The sequence below is a fragment of the Aspergillus wentii genome (assembly GCF_001890725.1).
Source record: "Aspergillus wentii DTO 134E9 unplaced genomic scaffold ASPWEscaffold_1, whole genome shotgun sequence".
NCBI classification, from domain to species: domain Eukaryota; kingdom Fungi; phylum Ascomycota; class Eurotiomycetes; order Eurotiales; family Aspergillaceae; genus Aspergillus; species Aspergillus wentii.
The window spans coordinates 716,906-741,498 of NW_024467832.1; the positions used below are offsets into that span (position 1 = coordinate 716,906).

Consider the following 24,593-nt stretch of genomic DNA (forward strand, 5'->3'; position numbering starts at 1 on the left):
CTATAATTTGGGTATATGAACGATAAAAGCTCAAGACAGAATAGTATCATAGCATCGTAGACTCTTGCACCAAGAAGCAACTTCAAACACCCACTTGGCTCAGTGCAATGCATCCTTCCCTCTATCGGTTCTAGGTTGTATCCCTGAGACCTTTCCCCCGTACAGCTTGTTTGCTGCAGGCAGAGCGATCGATCCTGAATGGAAAAAAGCTCCTCACCTCCTCCTCGCCCCAGCCCCAGCCGAAGATCCAATCATTCTAGAAAGCGCTTCCCTCTCCTTATGCAAAACAATCAACCGCGCATCTTCAATGACCTTCCCCTCAAGACCCTGAATCCCCTGAGCCACAGCTACAGCGGAACTCATCTTTCCCTTGGCCCGTTTCCTCCTCTGTCCGAACCCAGTCCCAGAGCCCCAGACGACCGACCATTCCCGCACGACAGCATTCGGGGGCACTTCACACGCGGCACAGACTTTGGAGTGCGAGCCCAGCGATGCGCGTTTGTGGATGATCGCGAGCGATTCGACGACTGTGGAGGAGTGGATGTGCGCGCCGGGGAAGACGGAGGCTTGCGGTCCCACGACGACGGCATTCGAGATCCGGATGGGGATTCCTTCTCTACCATGTGTAGAGGACGGTGGAGGAGCGGTGGGGGCGATTCCTATTACGCTCTTTTCGCTGATGATGCTGCCATCGCCGATGTAGATGGGGCCGTCGAAGGAGTAGAACCGGGCGCGGGGGTGAATGATGGTGCCGGCGCCGATGGAGATGGGGTGTGTGCCTTGGAATACGACGGCGTCTGCTATTGTTACTGTAGGGTGGACTGAGAGAGGGGGTCGGGGGATTGAGGGCGCGGAGCCGGAGGATGCTGCTGAGGATGAGGCGCGTTGTTGTGGGTGGTGAGGGTGTGGTTTGAGGTGTTGTCGGGATTGACTCTGTTGGGGATCCATGGTTGATGGATGTAGGGGATGTTTGAGAGGTTTTTTTTGTTTTCTCTCTCCCTTGGGTTGGGGGGTTTTGTAACCGTGGTGGTGGGAGGTGGATGGGTTAGGATTGGAAAAGCTCGGGGAAGCTGTGAGTTGGTATAGCTCCGACACTCCACTCCGCCTGGTGTTGCAGATGATCAACTACATGTGCATGGCAAATGGAATACTTTAGATAAAATAGTATATGGATATATTGGCAGTGTCTTCTCTATTCCAGACATACGGAAATTGTATCTCATCCCCCCGGGTATCTCATATCCAAGTCTAATATGCAATTAATCATTCAAACCCATACGCCAATTCCCTCTCTTAAAAAAAATTCGTATCATCCATAGCAGACGACATCTAATCAGCTCAAGCTTTCCTGAGTATCAGACCTCTTAGGCCCACCGGCTCTAATCCCATTTCTCTTTCGCCAGGCCCAAACTCCCCGGTCAACCTCCTCCCTCGTCATACCATCTCGAACCAAACAGAAAGTAACATTCAGCTCCGTCTCAACATTCCGGTTTCGCGCCTCGTCATCGAAGAAGAGCATGTCTTCATATTCAATACCGCTGGCTTGGTTGATCCGAGCAAAATGTTGAGTCTTATTGGCGGGGAAGATCTGGACGTAGTCAAAATACTCGAGCGCACGCGATGAGCGTGTTTTGTTCGCCGGGTTGTCCGAGAAGGTCGGGATGATGTGGAGGGCTTTGAGCATGTCGCGAGCGAGATCCGGCGCGTGTGTGCGAGAGGCGATAGCGAGAGGGATTGACCGAGTCTTGCATGAGTGGATGATTGAGGAGACGGCCGGGTAGAAAGCGAAGGATTCACCCCATCTATCGCAGCCCACAGTTAGTAAATACAGAACAAAGACACCTTATTTCCGGAAAGTAGACTATCCAAGGCAATCAATAAGACCAAGTCAACTCACCTATCCACACATCGAGAATTGTTATCCCGAGCCTTTACCGGGGCGCTGACATGCGTATCAACCCAGAAAGGCCAGAGGGTATAATCGATATCAAATACAAACAATTTGGGCAGAGGAAGCCCGTCATTGAAGGTCGAAGGAGCTGTGGAGCTGTCATCCTGCGGCAGGGTATTTTGTCTTTTGGCTCGCATCATATTCATTGTGAAAAGAGGTTATATCGAGGCAATAGCGGGGAATTCAAATGTTAGCAGTAAAATTGTCCACGTTCAACGACTTTGTTGATCGGAAGGGTTCAATATGAATGAAGGTGGGATGTATATCAGCAGATAAATTGAGTGATTTTGATTGAATGGCTCAATCCCCCTAATAATCCGTGGTCCAGCGAGAGTTTCTTACGATCGCAAGAAGAAATGCGGGGGATTTGGCGATAACGAGGGACTCACGTGCGCTCGGGCAATCAAAAGGAGGCGACAGGGGAGACTTTGAATAGCTACATCTACCAGGGCATTTGATGATGATTATCTGCTGTATTTTCCTATCACAACAGTTCAGAGATGCTTGAGAATCATGCGATAGACTCAAAAATTTAGGTACATTCAGATTTGGAAACATTCAAGTCTCGAGGATCTTGATGCACACATGCAACCAACATACACACACCATATTTCACCATTTTTATCTCTTTTGTTTCTTTTTCATCCTTTTTTTTTTTTCCCTTCATTTTTTATTTTTAATAGTGATACCACCCCATATTTCCTTCACACTGATGCAGTTGAAATGAAAGAGTATGCTAAATCAGTCGATACTGAAACTCTGCAGGCTCTCATGACAAAGGGCTGTATGTGAAGCAACCAACTGTTTCAAGGAATTTCCAAATCTGCTGGTACTCCTCAGCTCCTTTTATCGTCAGCTCGTAGGCAACGGAATCCCAATCCGCGGCGTATCTGATGATACGGAGCTGTTGCTGGACGTCCAAAATGCCCTCTGCTCCAACAGCGTCGGCGATGATTCTGCGCCAGCATTCAAGAGGAAACCTAAAGCGCCAGTTGTACTTCTGGGGGGCAGGCAGAGTAGAAACTGCACGCTGGTGTCCCTTTCCAGAGCGTGGCGTGTGCTGCTGGGGTGACGACATGCGCTTTTCTTCCTTTGTTGGATAGATTGGGGTTTCTTTGTGACCCTCGCTGACCACCTGCAATGCAGGGAAGTTCTCCTCAAACGTTTCGGCGCCTGGCTGGAAGGGACCAATTATTGTAGGCTCCACGACCTCGTATAGGCTGTACTCATATTCTGGGAAGTCGTTTTCGACGCCCACTTCCTCGATATGCTCGACTTCTGGCACCATTTCTTCTTTTTCTTCTTCTTCCTCTGGTACTTCCACGGCACGATCTTTATCGTCCAACAAGAGGGATCGAGCAACGACCATCATTCTCAAGGCAGTGCTCCAGATTTCAGCGCTATGCACCCATTCCACCTTGAGCGCTTCCATGCGAACCCGCTTGCAAAGTCTTGAGTATTCGACATTCATCTTCGCTTGCAGCTTGCGCTGTGCGGTAATATCAAGCTTTCCATTGCCATTGCTACTATCGATCGTTCTCAACTGTCCAAAGCCGGTTGAAAGTTGCTCTTCTTCATCGAGCTCCTCCTCGTCGGAGTCTGTGCCAGACGTCTGTTCGCGCATCGTCTCGACCATGTCAAGCAGCTTGTGACCCAGTTGTCCAAGACCATCATTTGGCAGCCAGATGATACCTTTGCAACGACTCACTGTCTCAGGCAGGGCGAGCGCCTTGCCCCCAGGCAGGAAGGACAAGAGTTGTTCCCGAGTTCGATGCATGGGGAGAATGCTTGCAAAATGAATAGCGCAGCCGGCTGTGGGTGATGTGTCCGATAAGATTAGGAATGGGACAGAAAGCAACCCCCGGGTGCAAGCAAACCGCTTCAGGTCGGCCTGCGTGGGGGTGGTCTTTCCAGCTGCTGGAGGAGCGTGAGAGCGACCTAGGGATGTCATCTTGTTAGCAGGACATTCGAAGTTGAATATGGGCAGCGAATTACCGTTCTGTCGAGAGGATTTAGTCTTACTAGGCGACCTCTTGGCCCGATCCTTCTGTGGAATCTTATTCTCCTTTCCAGCACTAGGGCTGGCGGCCACATCGTCGACATCGCCACTATCATCACTGTCGGACTTCGATACGATAATGGCACTAGCATCGTCCTCAACGAAATCGAGATCACTCTGGATATAAACCCGAGCAAAGATCTCCATGCCCCCCGAACCAAGCGGATTGCTCCCAAGATCCAGTTTCTTCAGCATGTAGCAATTACCAAACGACTCCAGAAACTGCTGCCATATCAACTTCTGTTCAGGGGTTGTAATCTCAATGCTGTTCTTGGACAGATCAAGCTCTCGTAGCTCCCCAGCGCTGAGAGCAATTACTTCTGCCAGCTTCGGCAAAGACTGGACGGACAGTTGATTACCCTGGAGATGGAACTCGGCGAGCTTAGCTGCGCCCTCTGGGTGCTCCGCATCTCTGTATTTGATACAGTCGATCAGATCATCGATGAACTGAGAAAAACCATCATCGGTCAATCCCTTCGCAGTGAGATCGATTTCCAGCGTGGGGTCTCGTGCCGCAGCTTTGGAGCCGGTGCCAGGGGTGATTCTTTTTTTCTGCAGACAGTTGATTAGCTCACAAAGCAGACGAAACACAGACAATGAGACTTTCATACCAGATCTTTAGACACCACCTGACCAGCTTTGGTCCCTTCAATCTTTCTCTGTGAGGTTGGAAAACAGTCAGTCCATGTCTTGTGAGGGGGATCGATCGCACTGGTCTGATATGGGTGAACTTACTGCTGAGTAGTTTAACTTGCCCATTTTGGATATTCTTAGGCTGAGAGATTTTCTATTATCAAATTATCATTAGCTTTTGTCTCCAGTTAAGATGATAATGAAGATATCCTGGTGTTTGTTTATATGAGAGGTTTGCTTGCAGAAGGACAAGGACACCCAAGAGAAAGAGGGAGTAAACAGGATACCCCCAAGACAAACAAGCACATCTCTCTTGATATAATAGAGTAAATAGAAAGGCTGCAGCTAGATATAAGGGAAAGGAGAAAGAAAAGCTGCACATACCTAGCTATAATTTCTCTCAGCAATCGATCCTCATGTTATGGGTTGTCAGATATCCAAGATCGATCGTTAGAGGGTGGAAGTCTAGATGGAAAGAGACTGCGTGAGAAGATATTGCAGGGAGGCAGAGTATTTATACTCACTGCTTCTGTGTCTTTGTAGAGATGAGATGTTGATGTGGAAGAGAAAGACAAAGAAGAGTTGGGAAGAGAAGAAAGTGGGAGAAGAAGAGGAAGAATACGAAGACGCGTCAGGACTGGAGCAGAGGAAGTTTACCTTCATTCACTGCATTCACTGCCAATGGATGGCCTTAAAGCCTGACAGAATGGAACTAATCGATACTGGATGGAGACTGAGAAGAAGAATTCAGCTTGATATAGTAGTCTATAAAGCAGCTATCGTCTATTATACTTGACTCTTTAAAATGCAGTCTCGAGTCCATATCAATCTCAAATCAACCCTCAAACAGAAAGAAACAAATCAACAACGAATCCATATCTCATCAGATCTTCCCCCGCTGATATGGTGGCATATCAATCTCTGTCTGTACTTAAAAGAAATTAACAATATCCTTGAATTCATCCAGCAACCCCGGATCGATATCATCCCAGCCCTTTGGAGCTGACGCACGTTGTGTTTCTGTTTCGAGTCTCACAAAGCCATTCTTGTTGACTTCTCTGGACTCTGCAAGAACGCCAGTTTGCCCTAGGCTCAAAGAGTGGGGTTCATTCTGTTTCACTCTCTTTTCGTCTTTTCCAGGACGAGATTCATTGTTTTCGTCTATGATGCTCAGCTTTCGCTTTGTCCCCCGAGAATCTTCGAGACCCACGCCTGCAAGTAGCAGTGAATTCTCATCAAACTCTAGAACTTGGCTGTTAGTCTGGTCTCTTTGTGGTTCGAAAAATGGATCCACAGTCTCGGATGATGGAAACCACTCTTTTATATCTACTGGGTTCGTAATGTCAAGGTCGATGACATATTTCTTGTTTTGTCCAGAGCCAGGGAATGGAGCTTGAACCGGATGCCGTGGCTCCTCGACATCGATCCAATTTCCGTTTGACTCGGATGTGCTTTTGTCGACCTTGGATACTTCATTGGGGTTTTCCTCTTTTTGGTATGATGGTCTTATGGTGTTGCTGGCGCCTTCAAACAGCAACACCGATGGCGAAGGCAAGTTAGTGAAACTGTCATCCCCGTAGTCACTTGAAGAATCCTCGTCAAAAATACTAAGACGACTGGGAGATCTCTCAACAGTGTCAGTGAGAGTCGGCTGCATCAAAGATGCCGCATTTGAAACCTGAGGCGTTGATATCATCGTACCCTGGCCAGCTAACTTTGCTTCCAGTGTTGGCTTTTGCGTTTGAGTAGACGGTTTGCGGCCACTTGCTTTGTCTCTTCGATCGAGTTTCTCCTCTTTTTCAGGCGGTGCAGCATCCTTCTTGGTGATACTTGCTGAAAGAGTTAGTTGGTTGAACTCGTTTCTTTTTTGGTTGCCACCAGCTGATTTCTTGCTGGCTTTGGGTGGCTTTTCCAGGCCATCGCGACAGCAAAAGTGCTTGCATCTGTCCCCAGTCAGTTCCTGCCAAAGAAGAACAAGGAAAAGCCGTTTACGCTGTCTTATCCTTGCACTTATGGTTACATGCCCATCTACCATTTGGGAGTCGAGTTGGTTCTTCTTCAAGCTCATAATCCTCCTGCATCATCTCTAACTTATTACTCTCTCCTTTAGGTTTATCCCTCGATTTATGCTGGGCCGTAACGGGCGACTTCTCGTTGATAACAACCCAATCGGTTCCCTGGTCTACAATTCACTCAATGAGCGGTTTGACTTGACCGAAGAAAGAAAGAAACATACCTTTGCCCAGGAATTCATCAAATAAATCATCACCATCGAATACATCAACCCTTTGCGAATTCATCTGGTTCCGGGATATATCGTTGCTACGCGGACACGAAGTATTCATCTTGGGTCTTTCTATCGATTCTTCTTCGGTCTTTGAGCGAGTCGGAAACAAGGAGAAGGGTAGATCAGGTTTGATCTCTGCGGATCTTAAAGTTCCGGCTTATGAATGGTCAATATAAAACCCTTTCTGTTTAGGATATCAGCGGCATACCAATATCATCGCACATTGCGTAGCATGTAATGTGTTGATCTGGTCTTTTCAGTTCTGCACTAAGCACTATTTCATGACTGCTTTGAATCTTCCTCGCACTTTACAATGTCAGCGCCGCGATACAAAGTACAAAGCGATTTATATCACCTTATTCGCCGGAAATCAACCGTACGACCATCCGATGTCTCCGCTAAGAAGCACACATAGACAGTACGTCTTTGAAAGGAGGTCGGGATTTTTTCATTCATAAAGCCAACTTCAGCTTTGAATCGAATCTTCACGGGGTGGGGTGGTTTGATATCCTGCTAACAGTCAGCAGAGTCCACCAGGTAATTAGAGCCAGGTAATTAGAGCCAGGTAATTAGAGCCAGGCTTCATACCTTTCCTGTTATCTTGACAGACACTCGAAGCTTAGGGAAATCTGCAACCCGAGACAAGAGCTTGACACCAAAAGGTGGGTTTTTACTCAAAGCCATATCGATCTGGTGTGCTTCCGTGAGTTCCAGGGCTTCAATGCTGGTGATTCCTGCAGCTACTAGTTTGCGGACAGCAACGACCCCAATCTGATCAATCTGCTTCATCTGTAGGGGAGAACTATCCCAGACTTTAGCCCCAAAGCTTCTCGCAAGCTCCAGGGCGTTTCTGACGGCAATCGAATCTTCGAGATAAATCTGACAGTCTATAATACAGCGAATAAGTCGATTTACGTGGGCGAAAATAAAGTTCTTGTCCTGTTGAAAAGTGAACTTGTGTTTCTGGAACTGCTCGCCGTCTGGAAAATCCACCGCGCCCAGTTCAGATTGTATTAGAAGTGAAATTTTATGGGCTGGGAGTGCTATATCCACTTTGACTGGAAACCGGATGCTGTTAGCCCGATTGATTTCTTTGTATAACGACTTCTCGCCGGCCTTGAGGCGAATATCCCGAAATTCTTCTGCTTGGACAATCCCAGAGAGCTGCAAGTTATTAGTCACTTTTTAAGCCCACAACTTAATCTTTCCTTACAATCTGTGACATTGTCGCCTGGGGCTTCAATGCAAGTAAAATCTTCATCGTCTCATATCGCACATAATATCGAGCCATGGCGTCACCGAATTCAGTCGATTTGAGCCGTTCGGAAGAAACTAGCCCACTTTCCTGGAGGAGTTTGATGTCTTTTTCACAGATCTGTCGAAGTAATTCATCCTCGTCATCGTGATTTGCGCCTTCTTTCAGCTTATAATGTATCGGGTTACGCCTTAATCTCACAAACAAAAATGTACCAGCAAGCCATCTGATAGCAGATTCGACATTTGTGACATTTCCCAGCCCGATTTCGGCATTCAGATGATCGATCAGGTTTAGATGTAAGCAGCTCTCGAGACTCTCTGATCCGGATACCAGCTTTTCGTAATGGTTGACTCGTTCCTTTCGCGTCAGGATCACTGCAGTAGCGCTGTCGTCGAATTGAGGCCGGCCCGCACGACCAAGCATTTGCATCATTTCAAGATCGGAGTATTCCTTGCAGCCGCCATCTTGCCATCCAACGGTATTCTTGATAATGACTAGATGGCATGGGAGGTTCACTCCAACTGCTAGTGTCGAAGTACAGCATATTATGCTGACTTGTCCCTGTAAGAAGCCCGTTTCAACAGTATGGCGGTCCGAAGGATCAAGACCAGCGTGATGAAATGCTACTCCTGCAGATATGGTTGCTATACCAAATCAGTCATCTGATTATTTCTGAAGGTGCTGATCGTATAGGGCCTTACTTTTCAGATCCATGTTATGAACCTCCATACTTTTGCTGGGCCCTTTCCATAGCCTTGCTGGGGGGTTAGACATCGACCACAACCGAGCCAGCTCTTTGGCAGTAGCAACAGATGAGTTTCTCGTGCAGCAGAATATCATGATTGGCTTTCTAAATGAATGTGAACCAATCACATCGGAAAGCCTAGAAACCATTGTCAGCCTCGAGTCTCAATTATAGGTAGTATGATAGTATGATAGGCGGAGATAATACTTAGAGTTGCACATCTTATCAAAAGCAAAATCGTTACCGTTCGATTGATATCCATATACAAACTTCTGAAGTTTAACCGGACGAAACTCTTCTCCAAAATGTTCGCGATGTGCCGGCACATGGTGGTTCGTTGCATCCTTACCCAGCCAAGTTGCAATATCTTCAGAGTTTGGCACTGTGGCGCTCAATGCAACGAAACGCACGTTCGATCCGATAGTCTTCATTCGAGATACCACAGCCTCTAAAGTCGCACCGCGCGTTTCCTTGAGAATGTGGACTTCATCGATGAGGAATAATTTTACCAATTGCATCAATCTCGCGTGGTCCTTCCACTTCCGCGTCATGCTGTCCCATTTCTCCGGGGTGGTTATGATAATCTGACTATTCTGAACATTTCTCAAGGATGAATAGTCAGTATCACCAGTCAGCTCAGCACACTGTAAACCCAATGATTGGAACTTCCTGTTCCAGTCCCTAAATCGTTCTGAACAGAGGGACTTGGTCGGTGCCTGGTAGACAACTTTGAAACTTTCATCTTTCAAATCACCTAGTAGACGGCAGATTGCTAGCTCCATAATAACTGTTTTCCCACTCCCAGTCGGAGACGCGAGGACGATATTGTCATTACTCTTATAGACCGGTTGGAAGCACTTGGACTGAATAGCATTGAACACGGGAAAATGAAAAATCGACCGAAAATTGTCCGGAAGCTCATGCACGGAGACAAGAACAATACCTCGAATAGATAATGGGATATTATCAAAGGGTGTCTTCTGAGCTTGTGTGCCATTTCCAAATGCTCCAGTATTGGGATATGAAGGGTGGTGGCTATCAGGCTGCAAAGACTGGGCTTCAATATCCCGACTCCGAAGTGCCGCTGCTCTCCCAGTTTCGAATCTAGTCAATGGACTCGAAGGGGTCCCTAACTCGAACTCTGAAGAGCTCGACCCTAGGCCTCGCAGGGGTGTAGTAAGATGGGTATTTCCTTTTACTTCATTAATTTCAGGGAACCAGGCCGGTAACCATATGGAATAGTTAACAGACATTGTCTTACCATTGAAGAAATGAGAAACCTGTCTCGGGGGGCTCCCATCCAAAGATCCCATCCGATGCGAACCCAAGTGATGCCCAGCATCAGATACAGCAGGCTGTTCTTGACGGTACCTCGCTGCCCCATTCGACTGGGCAAGTAACTCAAGATCTGTGTAGATAGTTTCATTAGCCACCTTGAATTGTCAAAATGACAGACCAAAACAAGTGGTGCAAAACCTCACCGAACGCATCTAGCTGCATATCATCATCACGCTGGGCATGAGTGATCGATTCCGGCTCAGATATATGATTTTCGGGCTCGGTTCTACGGAATTGGCTGAAGAAGGGCGATATCTGGGCTCCTTCGATGAGCTTTTGATCGATTGCACCGGCTCTATTGGATGGGGTGGACTTGGGGAGCTGGGTATCGCTCTTTTTTGGGCAGAAAGCGTTGTGTCGGGGTTCGAGGAAGGGCTGGTGGCCTCTTCGACGCATGATGCTCTAATCAGTAGCACTGTTGAACAACTGGTTTGGGAGAGAAATTCGGTGATGGGTTAAAGAGATAATCGTCTTGAGCTGCTGCATAGGGAGGAACGGGTGTGCTAGATGAGGATGTCGAAGAACTGGAACGGCCTGAGCACGTGTCCATCCAGAATAGGACATCCTCACCAGGGTTTAAAGCCAATAGCAACGAGTTTAGTAGAAAGGAAGACATTTGTCTCATGCATTTTTCTCCATATATACTCATACACAACGAAACCGAACATACTGCCATGTCAAAGGTATAAGGAGAACAGCACTCAGCAGCCCGACCAGAAAATAATATCACCAAGAAAGAGAATCAGAAAGGGAAAATACAAGAAAATGCTCGCAGGGTTGACACCAATTGTTTCGGTTCTATCCATAGTTATTTACTTCTCACAAGATCCCCGGCACCATATTTATTATCCATGCGGACATTGCAAAATTCGTATTGGGTCGTCACATTCACTCATCTCGCGGGTGTTTATCAAAATACCCGCCACTGGTAGTACGAGCTGAGCTCACTCGCGCGTGCCCGGGGGAAGTAGGACGGGATGTTGACACACCAGCGTCGAGGAAAGGTGTACCAGGAAGTTTGATAGAAATCTCATTTGGAGAAGGTGATTCGGGTGAGCCAGCATCGCCCTTAATTTCGTTGTCATAGCTGTCGACACGAATAGGTGGTGGACGCGCGCTCGAGGACTTCCTTTGGATAATACCCAGGCCTGAGTCTCCTTGCAGGTAGGTAGCCACAAGTACTGCAAGAGAACCGAGGAAGAACTGCAAACTTAGTCAGTACTCATTAAGAATAATGGGATGTTAACAACATACTCTGCCAGTAACTTCAAACTCAAAAAGCCACACACTCCCCACGGTACTGAGGAGGATACTGGTAGCTGTGGAAAGATTCTTAACAGCTTGGTGGGTGTACATCATGCAAAAAGATGCGAGAATTCCACCAAAGGCCTGCACGACAACAGTCGACCAAACAGCCCAGCTGTAACCCCCGAAGAAGCCATTGGCGGAGATATTCTCGCCATCCAGGAAAATGACACCAATGAAGAGACTAGGGAATATGGAGTAGAATGCCAACTGCACGTTGCGGATCCAAAGTGATGCTGAAGCAGAACTATCCCTAATCACCTTCTCGAAGTATACACCGGCAAGGGCAGATGCAGCACAGGCACCGACAGTGGCCAACAGACCGATCGTTGAGTTCATGCGCGGAAAGGCGGTCTGAATGTCCTCTTCAATGCCTTCATACGTTGCGGAACGCTTGTGCAACCCCGCCGAACCCCCTCTAGCAGCTTTCCATTCCTCCAGAGACCGGGGGAATGCCAGGTGCGCAGTCTCTTCCTCGAGCGCGATCTCGTCAGTGCTACTATTTGGCATTTGTACGAGACTCACGCCCACAAGGAGCAGCAAGAGCAAGCCCCATTTGCGCAATGGAGTGGCCCTCCTCAACAACACCAAGCCAAATATGGCCGTGGGTACGAGCTTCAGCTGGTATGTAACCTGAAAGGTCGCAGCCTGTAGGTTGGAAAGCGCGACATATTGTAAGGAGTTGGCGAGTGTGTATAGACAGGCGGGAATTGCCAGCTTCCAGCTGTCGCCTGAAAATACGACGCTAGTAAGGGAGAAGAAGAGGGAGGTGGCAGGCATCGATGGGGGCGCGGCCTTGGAGACCTCGTATAGTGCCATGGTCAGGGAAATGGCAAGTTTAATGACCTCATTGAGGAAAACGGCGGTCGATGTGAGGTATCGTTTTCCACCCGCTGGCGGCATAACTCTGGAATAATGCGATAACTATGTCAAGGCGAGGGGTTAGCGACGCAAGAGACATTGTCCATGAAGTTGAACGACCTACCAAGACAAACGCGCTATACTGCACCGCCAACTGTGTTCAGAAGATACAATTAGCCATGAATTCCAAGATACCCCTCAGGTGTCCATCCCAAGGTCATACCAAAATCCAGGAAGATTGTTTCAGAACAACGGCCAGCCATGAGGGCTGACGTGCGCGTTCCCCCATGTTGACGAGATGCGGTATCAGATTCCCCTTCTCTTTCGATTTAAAATAGATATTGAAGAAGGAAACACGGTTTTATATAGGCAAGGTGTGAAATTCTGCTTGATGATGAAAAAATGTGCTCGACGACTTGGTGCAAGCTGTTTCGTAGGATGGGCGCGTGTGCGTTCCGAGGATCTTCGCCACTAGGCCCTAGGTCCGCCAGCAAACCGGGGCCACGGAGAATCCAGAGAAGAAATCGACGAGGGATATACTAAGTTGGAACGAGACGAAATGCAATAAATATCAGCGTGGATAGGACGAAGCGACAGAAAAGGCCGCCACTGTGTGGATGAACGTGAGATCGGGAGATCTGGGGTAGGTTATTCAGAGCTTAAGGAAACATGGAATGGAAAGGCAAGAGAGGCGACGGGCGGTGTGGATCACGGGGTCTAGTCCAGTCCTTATTTAAGGGGGCAAATCTGGGCACCCAACCACGCAAGGGAAGACCATTCCCACCAACTTGACGTCAGGAAGACATGGGAATCGTGTCTATCGCGTCTATCAGGGACGATCGTCTGTTGTGGCAGGCTGGCAAGCCACGGTGACTCCCAGAATGACCGGGCAGAATTTAATAGTTATGTTAGTGCGATGCTGATGAGATAATTTACGTGGAAAAGTGGCTCTTCCAGATGTACATACGTAGATGATCAGCATCGCTTTTCCATACTGGGACTAATGAAACTGACATGGCTGTCGGTGACTGTAAGTTCTTATGTACACCATACTCCCTCAAATATCAATCTGAGGACAGCATTATCAATTAACGTCCCATGTAATAGTAGACACCAGACAATCGATGGCTTCAGCTGAAGATATTCCAAATCGCGAATTGTAAAGCCAACCTAATCCGGCTATCAACTCGAATTATCCGATTGGCTGCCATCGCGGCCACTAAAAACGGGCCCACAAGAGGTCTATATACAGTCGAAGTGTGATGTAAAGGCAGGATGGGTACAGCGTCACGGCGATGTTCTCTTTCTTGCTATATTGTTGCCAGCCTAGAAGGCTTGCAGCTTAGCTTATTTGGCAAAAGAGACCATATCTGGACGTTTTTCGGTTATCCCCCTTCAATCGCAGTTTCAAGAGGTCTCTGGGCTGAGGGGGATTCCCGGCTATCCAAGTCTGGCGGCATTTCTGCCTCCTTCTAACTTGGATCGCGATTGCTCCTAAGATTCATGAAAAATACGATGAAAATAATTACGACATCTTGTTCTTCTCTACTAGAGCAAGCAAATATCGTCCTCGGTAATCAAAAGCTATATTTGCAAGAGTTGGCTAAGATGAAAGATATTATCCGTGAAAAGAGAGAAAATGAAAAAATAATATCCAGATTGTGTATCTTCACATTGATGATTATTCTATGTAGATTTATTTTCCATTTCCCAGGCATCATTCAGTGGGGAGTCGATTACATTATAATGAAAAAGGTTATAAAGCCATTCCTTGCGTGGTCGAGAGAATCTTGAACAGGAAAATAAAAATAGAGAGCGTGTGTGGCGTGTACATATGCATGTATGATAAAAGAGTGGGAAGCGTCAAGTCACATGAAAAAAGCAAGGAGTATAAAGAAAACGGCAAGGTGTGCCACGGTCGTCTCCACACGAGGAGTGTATGTAGTTGGGTTATTAGAACAGATAGGAAAATATCTCGTGATCGAGGAATGTAGGGTGAGAAGAGTACGGAAAAGGAACAAGCAATACGCTTAATGCACAGCTGTCAAGTTGGTTCTATCATTCCAGTTACCAAAGGCCCAGATAGGAAATTCTTCCTTTTCCTTGGTATCTTCGGCTTCGCCTAGAACGATAGCCTCGCTGCTATCTGTGCGTCGCCGCGAGTGTCGTCGTTGCTCATGCGGGACAGCAGGAGGTGGATGACGTGGAGGAGGCTTTTGCGAAGGTAGAGGAGAGAAACGATGGATGGGAAGGGTCGGTGTCAGAGGAGACGCCCCGCTGGTCGCGGGAGATGGGAGGCTTTCGGAGTAAGCCAGACTGACTCTATTAGATGCGTTCGAGTTGATGGTTTTCTGGTCGGCATCAGAAGCAGCGCCTTGGGAAGCAGAGTTGTCAAGGTTTGCACCTTGGTCTGCCCGTTGTAGGTAAGGTGGAAACCCGGGGCTAAGACGCAGGAAAGAGGTGTCACCGCCATAGAAAGAATCCCTCGATGGCGCTGAAAGCATGGACGCTTGCTCGGGATCAACACCTCGACTGTTGCCATTATAGCGCGCCTCTTGGTAGAGGCTTGGGGTAATCTTCCCTTTTCTCAATCTCATCGCTTCCAGAAGATGTTCTTCTTGTCTGGTCACTGTGATGATTCGGCTCCTCCGATTAATCTCCCTTGTCGATGGGGAAGGTGGTGGGGGAAAGAACCAATCATCTTGTTGTGGTGCCTCAGGCTCAGAGATCGTGGGTATCCCACTCGATCGACGCGACCGGCTTCGCGGACCTGTGTAGGACGATTTCTCGGTCGAAGCTTTTGAAGGCATTCGTCGGACGGTATTTCTCTTCGTCGACCTTGACCTTTGATCGACGGCCGCAAGGGCTGCATCGACTCGCTTCAATGGCGGTCCTCTTGTGGCTTGTGCCGCAGAGGCCGTGCAAATCTCGGGCTCGAATTCACCGTAGGTAGTGACACTGTCTCTGGAGGAGTGATCCGCAGCGACTCGTTCCTTGGTCAGGTAATCATCGTCGTCTTCACTCTCTGATGAAGAAAGGCAAAGAACACTGGAAATGTTGAGATCGGTGTTCCTCAGCGTGCTCTTGCTACTCTTCTTCGACATCGAGCCCTTTTCAGACGGACGGTTTTCACATCGGTCGGATTGCCAATCTGGCGCATTCGAGCTGCGGTTGGACATCTGACGAGGGCGAGTCTTGGGAGATAAGTAAGTCTCCTTACTCCAGCCCCCTTCGGAGCGATTGGACGACATTCTGCCGGCTGTCCTATCTGCAGATTTGTTCGAATGGCTTGAGTGCAGTTGGTCTCGACTCCTGATGCTTGCATTGGAGGGTTTGGGGGTTTGCTGGGTGTCGGCATATTTATCTAAAGCCAGGTCCATTTCGCTCGTCCTCACTGACCTTTCAAGCGAGGGATCGAGCCAATCGCGGAACTTGACTTCGGAAAATACCGAAGAAGCTCTATTTTTGTGCTGTTTGGCATGGCTTGGAGGAGGGACGAGAGTGTCGGAGAGGGTGTTTGTCGCTGTCGTTTTGATTCCGGCTTGGGTATCATCAGGCTTTTTCACGGCCGTGGGGAGTTCGGAGACGACTGAGACTGGAGAAGGAGAGCTCATCATGCGTTGCGGGGATAAAAGGGGAGCGGCAGCGGGTTTGGGCTTGGGGAACAACAACGAAAGGTCAATCCTGGGTGGACGCATTTTCCGCTTAGACTCCTTCATCCCGCCCTTGGATGGCTTCATGCTTATTCTTGGATCGGTGTTCGACTGTTGAGAGTGACTGCTGCTTGCCCGGCCGAGGTCCTTGGTCGACCCATTGCCGTTCGTGTTCGAGTCGTTGGTAGAATCCCGACGGCTGAAGTATGAGTAGAGAGTCGACGAAGAACCGGAGTGGTGAATGTTCTTCGATGACTTGGGAAGTGGCGGCGGTGAATTGTCATGCGAATGGTATTCATGTCCCAGAAGAGGTGAGGATGCTCGTACGCGAAGGTGAGGGGAAGATAGCCCTGCATCTGGTGTGGCCGTGGGGAAAGGCACGAAACTGCCACCCTTGTTCGATTTGATTTCGGGGGCTCTCATAAAGCTCGGTCGTCTCCCGCGCTTCTTGTCTTCTCGGGAGTTGTTGCGATTATGTTGGATGGGAATGTCAGTAGTTCCCAAGATCTTCTGCGCTTTCGAGTTCTTGTCACTCTTCTTGCTATTCGGCGACAGCATCTCTGCTGTCGGAGCATTTGCGCTCGAAGATCTCAGTGGGATGGACAGGGGCTGTTGCTCTCGTGTCATGGTAGACTCCCACGCCATGGCTTCCTCCTAACTATATAATTCTGGTTGGAATTGTTTCGAGAGAAAGTCGGTGTAGGGTGGAGCGAATTGTTCAATCCGCCACGTCTCTTGATAAGAATTGAGGCCAGGATGTTTTTCAAATACGCAGGCAATGGTCTCCACAGTCTGATGGGTGAATCCGGTAAAGAAACAAACGGCGATTACTGGTTCGGTTCCGAGCAAATCGTCATTTCCACGCCTCCACCGCGTACCAGGGTAAAGAACAGGTGGTTATGGACGGGTTGACGAGTTGACGTGTGATGGGAAAGCGGGATCACTGGGCGGGGTATAGTATATAAGTAATTGGGCCAGCATGAGAGAGAGAAGGATGACAGGTGCAGGACTGAGTGAAGGATGGGGAAAATACCGAATGTTTCGACGTCGCTGCGGGTGTTCGTATAGCGCTCTTTAATGACGGCACAGCGAACCAACAGGCAAGGATCAGACTTCTTGGAGATGAGGAACAGGCCGTGCAAGACTGGATATTAATTGGACACACGATCGGGGTTAGTCTATTAGTAGTACCAGCTGGGTGGAGGGAGGACGAGGATGCTTAAGGGGCTGAAATTGAAAATCTCATCTTTTTTGACCACCTCCACCCGTAGGCCCCAGCAGACTAAATCCCGCATGGGCCAGCACACTATGGACGACGGTGGAAATGAGTCCCAAGAACCCAGGCCGAAGGAATGACATCCAATGAGTAGTTCCAGTATGTAATGTGTCACTGTGCAATGCGTATGTTTTCCCACGGGATGAGATGCGGCCGCACAAGCACAGCCAATCTCCGACGCGGCGGAGAGAAACGGACACGGCGACGACGATGATGATGAACATGGGCTGGGTTTGCAAAAACTCAAAAAGGTTAACATTTCGACAGACTCAAAAGCCAACTAGGAGGAAGCCTACTGTACAATAGTAGCAATAATCGACAGGCACGAGTGGCGTGGACCCAGAGATCGTGCTAGTAGGTAGTAGTGGGAAAGATTTGTTGACCAGAAGCGGCAGAGAAGCATCATCATCCAGCCAGAGAGAGTGTGTGCATATGCATTGTTCAGGGGAGAGTTGCTTTTTCCCCTTTCCGTTCTTTTCTTTTTATTGCTGTTTAATTCATTCCAGGTCACAATAGTGTATGCTGCACGACATGATGCGGTGCAAGTTACACGAGGCTCGATGGCTAGAAGATTCCAGCCCAGAAGATAATCGCTTTGTTGCTAAAATAATCCGTTTCTTTCAGTATTTGGAAACAATTCTTTGCTTCTTCCGCTCAACTCCGTACAATCACCTCCACTCGACTACCCTCGACTTAGTCGACGACTTCCAACTCGATCGATCCCCCAATTTAGACCAATTTAGACTTGTCAGGAACTATGGAACTTCGCCCTGCTTTCTGGGCGCAGTTCCGCTCAGCCCGTCTTTCTGACTTCTCATAAGCAAGTCAGAATGGGCTCGATGGATCCCTTTGCTGATCATCGCTGGATGTCATTGTTGGCGTCATCTTCGCATCCTCTTCTTGGCTTCAGGAGTGCCCCGCCCTCCCGTCTACAGTCTACAGTCTGAGTATCGAATTTCGATAGTCTGATAAGTGGCATTCTCCTCTTCCCCAGTCTCTCCCATCTCCGCCATTCAAATCCTCCAGGTTGTGGCGCTTGGATGCCAATCAAAGTTTCTAACAGGCTTGCAGCAAATAGTCACGCTTAAAGTTTTCCCCATATGATTTTCAGAGCAGCGATTCTGTGCACGTTTCTGCGAGATATACTTGATCGTCGTCGATAGTCCATCATCTCTATTGATGCCTTTCCATGGAAGGCTGGAGATAGTCGCCTTGAATATTCCCTAGAAACGGCAAGGCGTGATGAACCGGCTGGTCGGGACAACCTGAGACAGGGTCATTATTAACTCATTGACTATTGTTGTTGGCGGAAGATCCGTGTCGCATGTGAATGGTCAATTGACAGGTCATTATTTGGAGAATTGGAGTCGTCCTCTGCCTCGCAAGTTGGCAACGCAAACGTGAGGCTGGATAGCTTCATCACCCTTTCTATCTCGTCTCACGACAGAAGACTACGTATTGTCCTTCACGGACCTGAGATCCGAATGCGATATGATTAGATTGATTGCCTTATCAGCTATCACTATGATACGACACTGCCTTGCTACGTCCTGGATCTGTACATCGCATCATTGGAGCTATCATGGATAATCTAGACAGCTCGTATGTCGCATGATCTCATCCGCCATGTCAACATTCTGTAACCACGACATGCGGGGTCCAGAGCCCTTTCGGCAATTGTCCATGACAAAAATAGGAGATCATCCAAGACAGGACAGACTCGGTGTTTCATCAAGCTCTTCTATATATGAACCAATTGCACTGCCCTCGAGTATAGAAAGGACCAAGCAGTGCACTGACTGTAAAAAGTCGATGATGAAACAAACGTCCGAAAAAGCAGTGTTAAAACACCAGTTGTTTGACTCGGTGGAGTTCCAGGATATCTGAACCTTTGTATTCACGACCCATTTTTTTGACCCTTTCACCTTCAGTCTTCAAGATCGACATGCAATCCATCCCTTATTTTTCTTAATCCAACTTAAAGGGCGATGGAAGCATTACTCGCCACTCCATCTCGCACTCCAATGCCGACTCTGCATTTGTCAACCACAGTTCATTTAGGAATTATGAATTCAAGACAATCTCCGTCGTCGAGCTGACAAGCACCCTCGTCTGGCCCGCTCCCACGCGCCTACGCGCCCGTAATTAATTAATACTAGCGACCTTTGGATTCCAAATCCGATCGCAGTCGCGGCACAATCTGCTTCCGAAAAAAAACCCTGACTAAACTGTTATGCAGCTACGCGACCGTCGATCATCCTGCTGGGGCTTCCGATGCCAGCACGACAACCAGCACGATCCCTCTTTCGACTTGCATCCATAGATACAGATTCTGAAACCGTCCGGGCATACATTAGTCTTCTTGCGGCATTGGTCTCTGCTGTTAGTATCGCTTCTGCCTCTGGATCAAGAAGGGTTTCCTGCTCTATCCCCTATCGTCAGGGGTATCGTCATGCCACCATGATCCGAAATGAGAACATAATTATTATTTTCCATTCCTTCCAGAAGACACAATCGAAATGACGATAGCAGTAAGATCTCGATGGAATCGCCCTTATATTAATATATATTAACCAGGTCGCTAAGGCTTCCCAGTGCGTGCTTTCGTGGGTACAGATCGGCATAATCTTATGGGACCCCCGAGAGGCGATACGGATGATGATTCTGATTTCGTACGGCCAAAAAACCACTTCATCGAATTTGGTGATAGTCATCCGGCCGAAACAGGCAGGTCATTATGCCTAACCTGCGGCTAAGACTACTCCATGCACTTTGGAGTCGCATGAGCCTCGACTGCTGTCGACCTGTTCTGCAAGACTAGGTGTGATCGATGCACCAAGCTCAACACACTGGCACTGAAGACTTTTTTTGTCCAATTTTTCATCCATAAAAAAAGGCCTTAGCATTCTCGGCCGCATCGGGTCCAATCCAGCTTTTAAGATTAAAGTAATATGTGGACCAGCAATGCCGCGCTGAAGCAAGATGGATTTAGTTCTCTGTCGTATAGTATACCCCGATTATCACCTTTCAACGGTTACTCACAGACAAATCTACATTTTAACCATAATTTAGATATTGTTTCATCGCATAGCTTGCCTCTTGAGCAGCTACCTTTGTGAGAAGTGATTTACAGCCGATGCCTGTGGGGGACTGGTGGATTCCCGGGATGGTGCTTGTTGGGTTGTGTTTCATTTAGCCGCCAACAACAAACACTACATCAAGCACACAACATTCAACGAATCCCATCTACATACAACAACCCGCTCTCATCGCATCGGGATACGCGCCCCGTTCACTTGATCTTGATGCTGGATCCTGGATGGTCGATCCCCGTCTAATCCTAGACACCGGTTTCCTTTTCCTCCCCCGACGAGAATGAGTCTTAGATGAGAATGAGACCTCAACGACTGAGGCTGGGGCTGCGGCTGAGCTTGCTCCTGGCCGTCAGCTTCGGACATGAACCGTTAATCGTCGCCGTTGATCCCATCCCTCTTTCCATTTTCATGTTTTGTTTTCTACTTTCTCCAAGTCTCGTCGCAGGCTGTGTTATAGTATCGTTGTTTTGAGCTCTGCCTCGGTTTTTATGTCAAGTGCCGGACGGCCTGCGTAGCTTTCTCCTGTCATATTCGCCGAACCGTACTCGCATTTACCGAGGACTTCATGTGAAGATGACAGAACATGTGGATAAGCCAATTTCTACAGTGATAGGAAGAGTCTTGTTGATGGCATTCCTTTTTTATGATTGCAGAGCTTTCGTAGTCCAGAGATTTTAACAGAGATAAAGAGATAAACATAGTCGATTGATACCGCATACATGGTCCATACCCACTAGTAGCATTTGACTCTGCCGGTTGATATAGCAAACCAATAAACATAACAGTCCCATTTTATTAACCACTCGAGCAGAACAATATTCATAAACAGAACCATACATCAAATCATTAACATACGCACATAGTACCCTTGAAAATCACAAGTCAACCTTTTCTCTCCACGCCGTTTTCCCTCACCAGCTTTAAAAAATACAGAACTCCAACACGGATATAACACCATCGAAAAAGACCAACATCAAGACTAGTTTCACACCGTCAAAGTCAGCACCTCATTTAGTGGTCATCACAGCGAGTCATGTCATACATTCTCATCACCACTAGTCATGGCCCCAACATCAATGAGCCTTAAGTAGTTGCTGATTTTGCGCCTTTTCCGGCTACTGCGTCGAAGGCCACCATTGGCCATTTCAACGTTTGTCGATGATGTATCTTGAGATGAGGCCATGGAGTCATTCGGATTCGTTTCTTGTAACGGCTTATCCTGTTGGGCCTCTGTGTTAGTTGTGTTTTGAAATGATATCTGTGTGTTTTCCAAACTGACGGGTTTGTCGCTCCCATGATTCTGCGATTGTTTTCTTTTGCAACTAAGGCCTCTTTCTGGTGATACTACTTGCTTATCATCGGTATTTTGCGTCTCCTGTTCGTTATGGTCACGCCCATCCACGGACCTGTCTCCGACTTGAGAATACGTCTTGTCAACCAAGTCGAATTCTTGGTTGGGAGCAGCTCCTAAACCATTTGAAGACCCCTCTGCACCTTGTTTGACATACTATAGATCCTTCAGTCTCGTCATGTATCCCATAGTTGCAGTATAACTTACGTGGTGCCCGATTTTGGTCATTGGATCGAGTATCTCTTGTTCCAATCTCCGACGAATCCTCTCTGAGCGAGGGATACTATATTTTGGAAGTCCTTTTTGTAAGAAACCCTTGCTTTTATACCCAGAAGTTGGCTGGAGGAAGTTGTACTTCCTAAGCAGGTCGGTTATTTGGATGACAGTTTGTCCATTGCAATCTGCATATCATTAGAAGAAACCAAACCGGACGTAATGGGCCTTCTTACGAAGCTTCTGCGTGAATAAGGACGTCTTTTCTGGGAATCCCTCGTCCAATATAATTTTGAGAGCTCGTCTCAGAAGTACCAGAGTATTCATTTCACTCAGCAAGTGCGACTCGTTAGGTTCAAGTAAGCACTGATAGCAAGCATGGACATGAGGAAGTCGGGAGTCATCAGAGCCTTGGAATCCATAGCAAATCATGTGCTGATGTGTGTGGCAGAAAGCACACTCAATCTGATAGCTTAGTATACAGTCTCTGGTTTGAAAAGATAGCTTACCATCTCTGGTTCTTCGCCATCCCAACCACACTGACATTTGATGATTCTATCTTGATCCCCAGCATTTCCAGCAAATCCTGGTTTTCGTAAACGTACATATTCGTTTATCTCATAAGTTTTATTTTGAGATAGAATTGTTCTTGGACTAAATCCTGGGGCCGTTTTCTCGTTATCGCCTGTAAAAGGTTTAAGAGGTTGTGTAGGAACGATATCGCTTTCCGGATACGAAGATGTCCCCTGCGTCTTTTCTAGTTAGCTTATTCATCAATTCTACCTTTGTGGAAATTTTTACAGGAATCATCATTTGCAGTTTCTGTCTCTCAGTAATGTCCTGTGTTGCCTCGAGGAAGCTTCCTATTTCAAGAACCATTGTTAACCTTTAAACTGGGAATCCAATGGCCCGGTTTGAAAAAATCATACCATTTCGACTTCCTAGGCCATTCAATATACTGGATCCCTTATCTGAACTTCCAATATCTGCCGTTCGTTGTACTTCATCGTTATACTCAATCTGGAGAGGTATCTTGGGAGGCGCCTCCGAGCCTTCTGGGTCCGGTCCGGTCCATTTTAAAGAGGTTACCTGGAGTCCAACACTGTTTCTATTTATTAGCTAGAACTCACCAATATTGGAAGCAAAAGCGTACGTATGAAATCCACTTTCCATTATGCCACATGATTGAGATTCCTTTCTCCAGTTCTCATTGTACGGATACCTAATCGTATCACTGGGTGCCACGGCGAAACCAGGAGGCTCGTACTCAGGAGGACAATCGTCGGTATAAAACAAATGAATCCCTAGATTTCGCTTATCTGGACATATGTTAGTATGCCATTGGATCTAAGTGTAGAGATCCCATACTTGGTAAAGTTGGAAGGAAAGCACTGAGTGTGATCAAGCGCCTAACTATCATCTCTAAGCCCATTCGAGCTGTTTGAGTAGTCTTCATGTCAGCTACACACCCTACAGGGTCTAGCGATAGGCTCTCCAGTCGGCTCCCCATATCACCAGTTCCTTTGATATACCTAAAGGAGAATGTATATGACTCCACGACATGATCTGGCGTGTCCTTATCGACTAGAATTGTCAATTGGACCGCCTCTAGTACGTTTTTGCTGAGAGCGTCGAAGATCCCATTCTCCTAGTCCCACGTTAGCCAAGTCAAGTAGAAATACCAAGAGTCTCACCAAGAGGTTGAGAATCATATCCGCCTTGGGGTCGGAATTTCGAACGATGACTTTCAGAGGCTGACCCTTTTTCCCTTTTCCAAACCCAAGATCCGTACTATCTCGAAATTTGCCGGGGCCTGCTTTACCGTTGACAAACTCCTGGTATGAGCATTTCTGGTCCCGTTGAGCTTGCTTCAAATCTCTATCGTCAAAGCATGGTAGTGGCAGAAACTCCCTAAGAATACTTATCAGGTCTATTCTCTCAAGAGCTGTTATGGGAGTCAACAAACCGAAGATAGAACAGAGTCCCGAACTATCGAACATTACGTTAGACATAACTTTAAGCCAGCATAGGAAGTGAGAGACACTTACTGACACATGTAGCATAATCTGTACCATCTCCAAGCTTTGCTGCTGCTTTTGAGACACTTTCTCCAGCTGAACCAATTGAGTAACCTCTTTGACTTCAGCTCGTGTCTTTTGACGAACAAAAAGTGGGGAATTAGAGACGATGCCCTTGACAGCTGGAGCTGGCTGTATCTGCACCGTAGATGTCGGTGGTCCTGTGAATTTGATTCGAACCATGTTGGTATTGGTATCGAGGCGGGGATACTCGATAAGGCTTGTTTCGTTGGATGTGCACTATTATGGGGGGGATATACATCCGTGGGTATTTTATTGGAGTGCTGAAGTGTTCGTTGAAGTTGAAACGATGGTGATGTTTTCGTATTTGAGATGGTGTGTTAATTTGAATCAACACAAGAGGACGAAGACGAAGGGCAAGTGGACGGTCACGGGGTTGGAGGTGTTTCCTATTGGGTTGAGCTCAGGCAACAACACTGCATACAAACGACATTGCCATGATTCTCCTACAAATTCGAATGGTTACATC

The 24,593-nt window shown here is 47.6% G+C and overlaps 7 protein-coding genes across 7 annotated transcripts; all 7 read right to left on the bottom strand.

Moving 5' to 3' along the window:
* Nucleotides 1–213: 213 nt before the first annotated feature.
* Nucleotides 214–948, bottom strand: ASPWEDRAFT_22463 (transferase hexapeptide domain protein; the record flags this gene model as incomplete). Its single annotated transcript, XM_040832340.1, has 1 exon — nt 214–948. One exon carries the CDS (start codon nt 946–948, stop codon nt 214–216), a length of 735 nt encoding a protein of 244 aa, XP_040693941.1.
* A 385-nt stretch (nt 949–1,333) lies between these two features.
* On the bottom strand, nt 1,334–2,097 carry ASPWEDRAFT_22464 (Mg-dependent acid phosphatase; the record flags this gene model as incomplete). The annotated part of the gene is made up of 2 exons (XM_040832341.1): nt 1,334–1,802; nt 1,898–2,097. The coding sequence occupies 2 exons, from the start codon at nt 2,095–2,097 to the stop codon at nt 1,334–1,336; spliced, it is 669 nt and encodes a 222-aa protein (XP_040693942.1).
* Nucleotides 2,098–2,415: 318 nt separating this feature from the next.
* ASPWEDRAFT_33610 (uncharacterized protein) lies at nt 2,416–4,905 on the bottom strand. The gene has a single exon (XM_040833828.1). The coding sequence runs from the start codon at nt 4,617–4,619 to the stop codon at nt 2,721–2,723; it is 1,899 nt and encodes a 632-aa protein (XP_040693943.1). The 5' UTR covers nt 4,620–4,905; the 3' UTR covers nt 2,416–2,720.
* Nucleotides 4,906–5,393: 488 nt separating this feature from the next.
* On the bottom strand, nt 5,394–10,667 carry ASPWEDRAFT_123002 (putative DEAD/DEAH box DNA helicase (Mer3); the record flags this gene model as incomplete). Its single annotated transcript, XM_040829171.1, has 11 exons — nt 5,394–6,586; nt 6,636–6,825; nt 6,880–7,086; nt 7,139–7,236; nt 7,286–7,440; nt 7,519–8,094; nt 8,144–8,832; nt 8,890–9,071; nt 9,141–10,089; nt 10,195–10,341; nt 10,415–10,667. The coding sequence occupies 11 exons, from the start codon at nt 10,665–10,667 to the stop codon at nt 5,575–5,577; spliced, it is 4,458 nt and encodes a 1,485-aa protein (XP_040693944.1). The 3' UTR covers nt 5,394–5,574.
* Nucleotides 10,668–10,913: 246 nt separating this feature from the next.
* On the bottom strand, nt 10,914–12,656 carry ASPWEDRAFT_196500 (putative UDP-galactose transporter). The gene is made up of 3 exons (XM_040832264.1): nt 12,562–12,656; nt 11,526–12,500; nt 10,914–11,474 (listed from the first exon to the last, which is right to left on the bottom strand). The coding sequence occupies exons 2-3, from the start codon at nt 12,477–12,479 to the stop codon at nt 11,160–11,162; spliced, it is 1,269 nt and encodes a 422-aa protein (XP_040693945.1). The 5' UTR covers nt 12,480–12,500; nt 12,562–12,656; the 3' UTR covers nt 10,914–11,159.
* A 1,811-nt stretch (nt 12,657–14,467) lies between these two features.
* ASPWEDRAFT_99545 (uncharacterized protein) lies at nt 14,468–16,648 on the bottom strand (the record flags this gene model as incomplete). The annotated part of the gene is made up of 1 exon (XM_040839670.1): nt 14,468–16,648. One exon carries the CDS (start codon nt 16,646–16,648, stop codon nt 14,468–14,470), a length of 2,181 nt encoding a protein of 726 aa, XP_040693946.1.
* A 4,523-nt stretch (nt 16,649–21,171) lies between these two features.
* On the bottom strand, nt 21,172–24,436 carry ASPWEDRAFT_33619 (putative meiosis specific protein Hop1). The gene is made up of 13 exons (XM_040833829.1): nt 24,074–24,436; nt 23,992–24,014; nt 23,720–23,936; nt 23,394–23,673; nt 23,179–23,344; nt 22,955–23,127; nt 22,827–22,888; nt 22,535–22,777; nt 22,262–22,490; nt 22,020–22,213; nt 21,741–21,968; nt 21,504–21,680; nt 21,172–21,440 (listed from the first exon to the last, which is right to left on the bottom strand). The coding sequence occupies exons 1-13, from the start codon at nt 24,284–24,286 to the stop codon at nt 21,435–21,437; spliced, it is 2,211 nt and encodes a 736-aa protein (XP_040693947.1). The 5' UTR covers nt 24,287–24,436; the 3' UTR covers nt 21,172–21,434.
* Between the last annotated feature and the right edge of the window lie 157 nt (nt 24,437–24,593).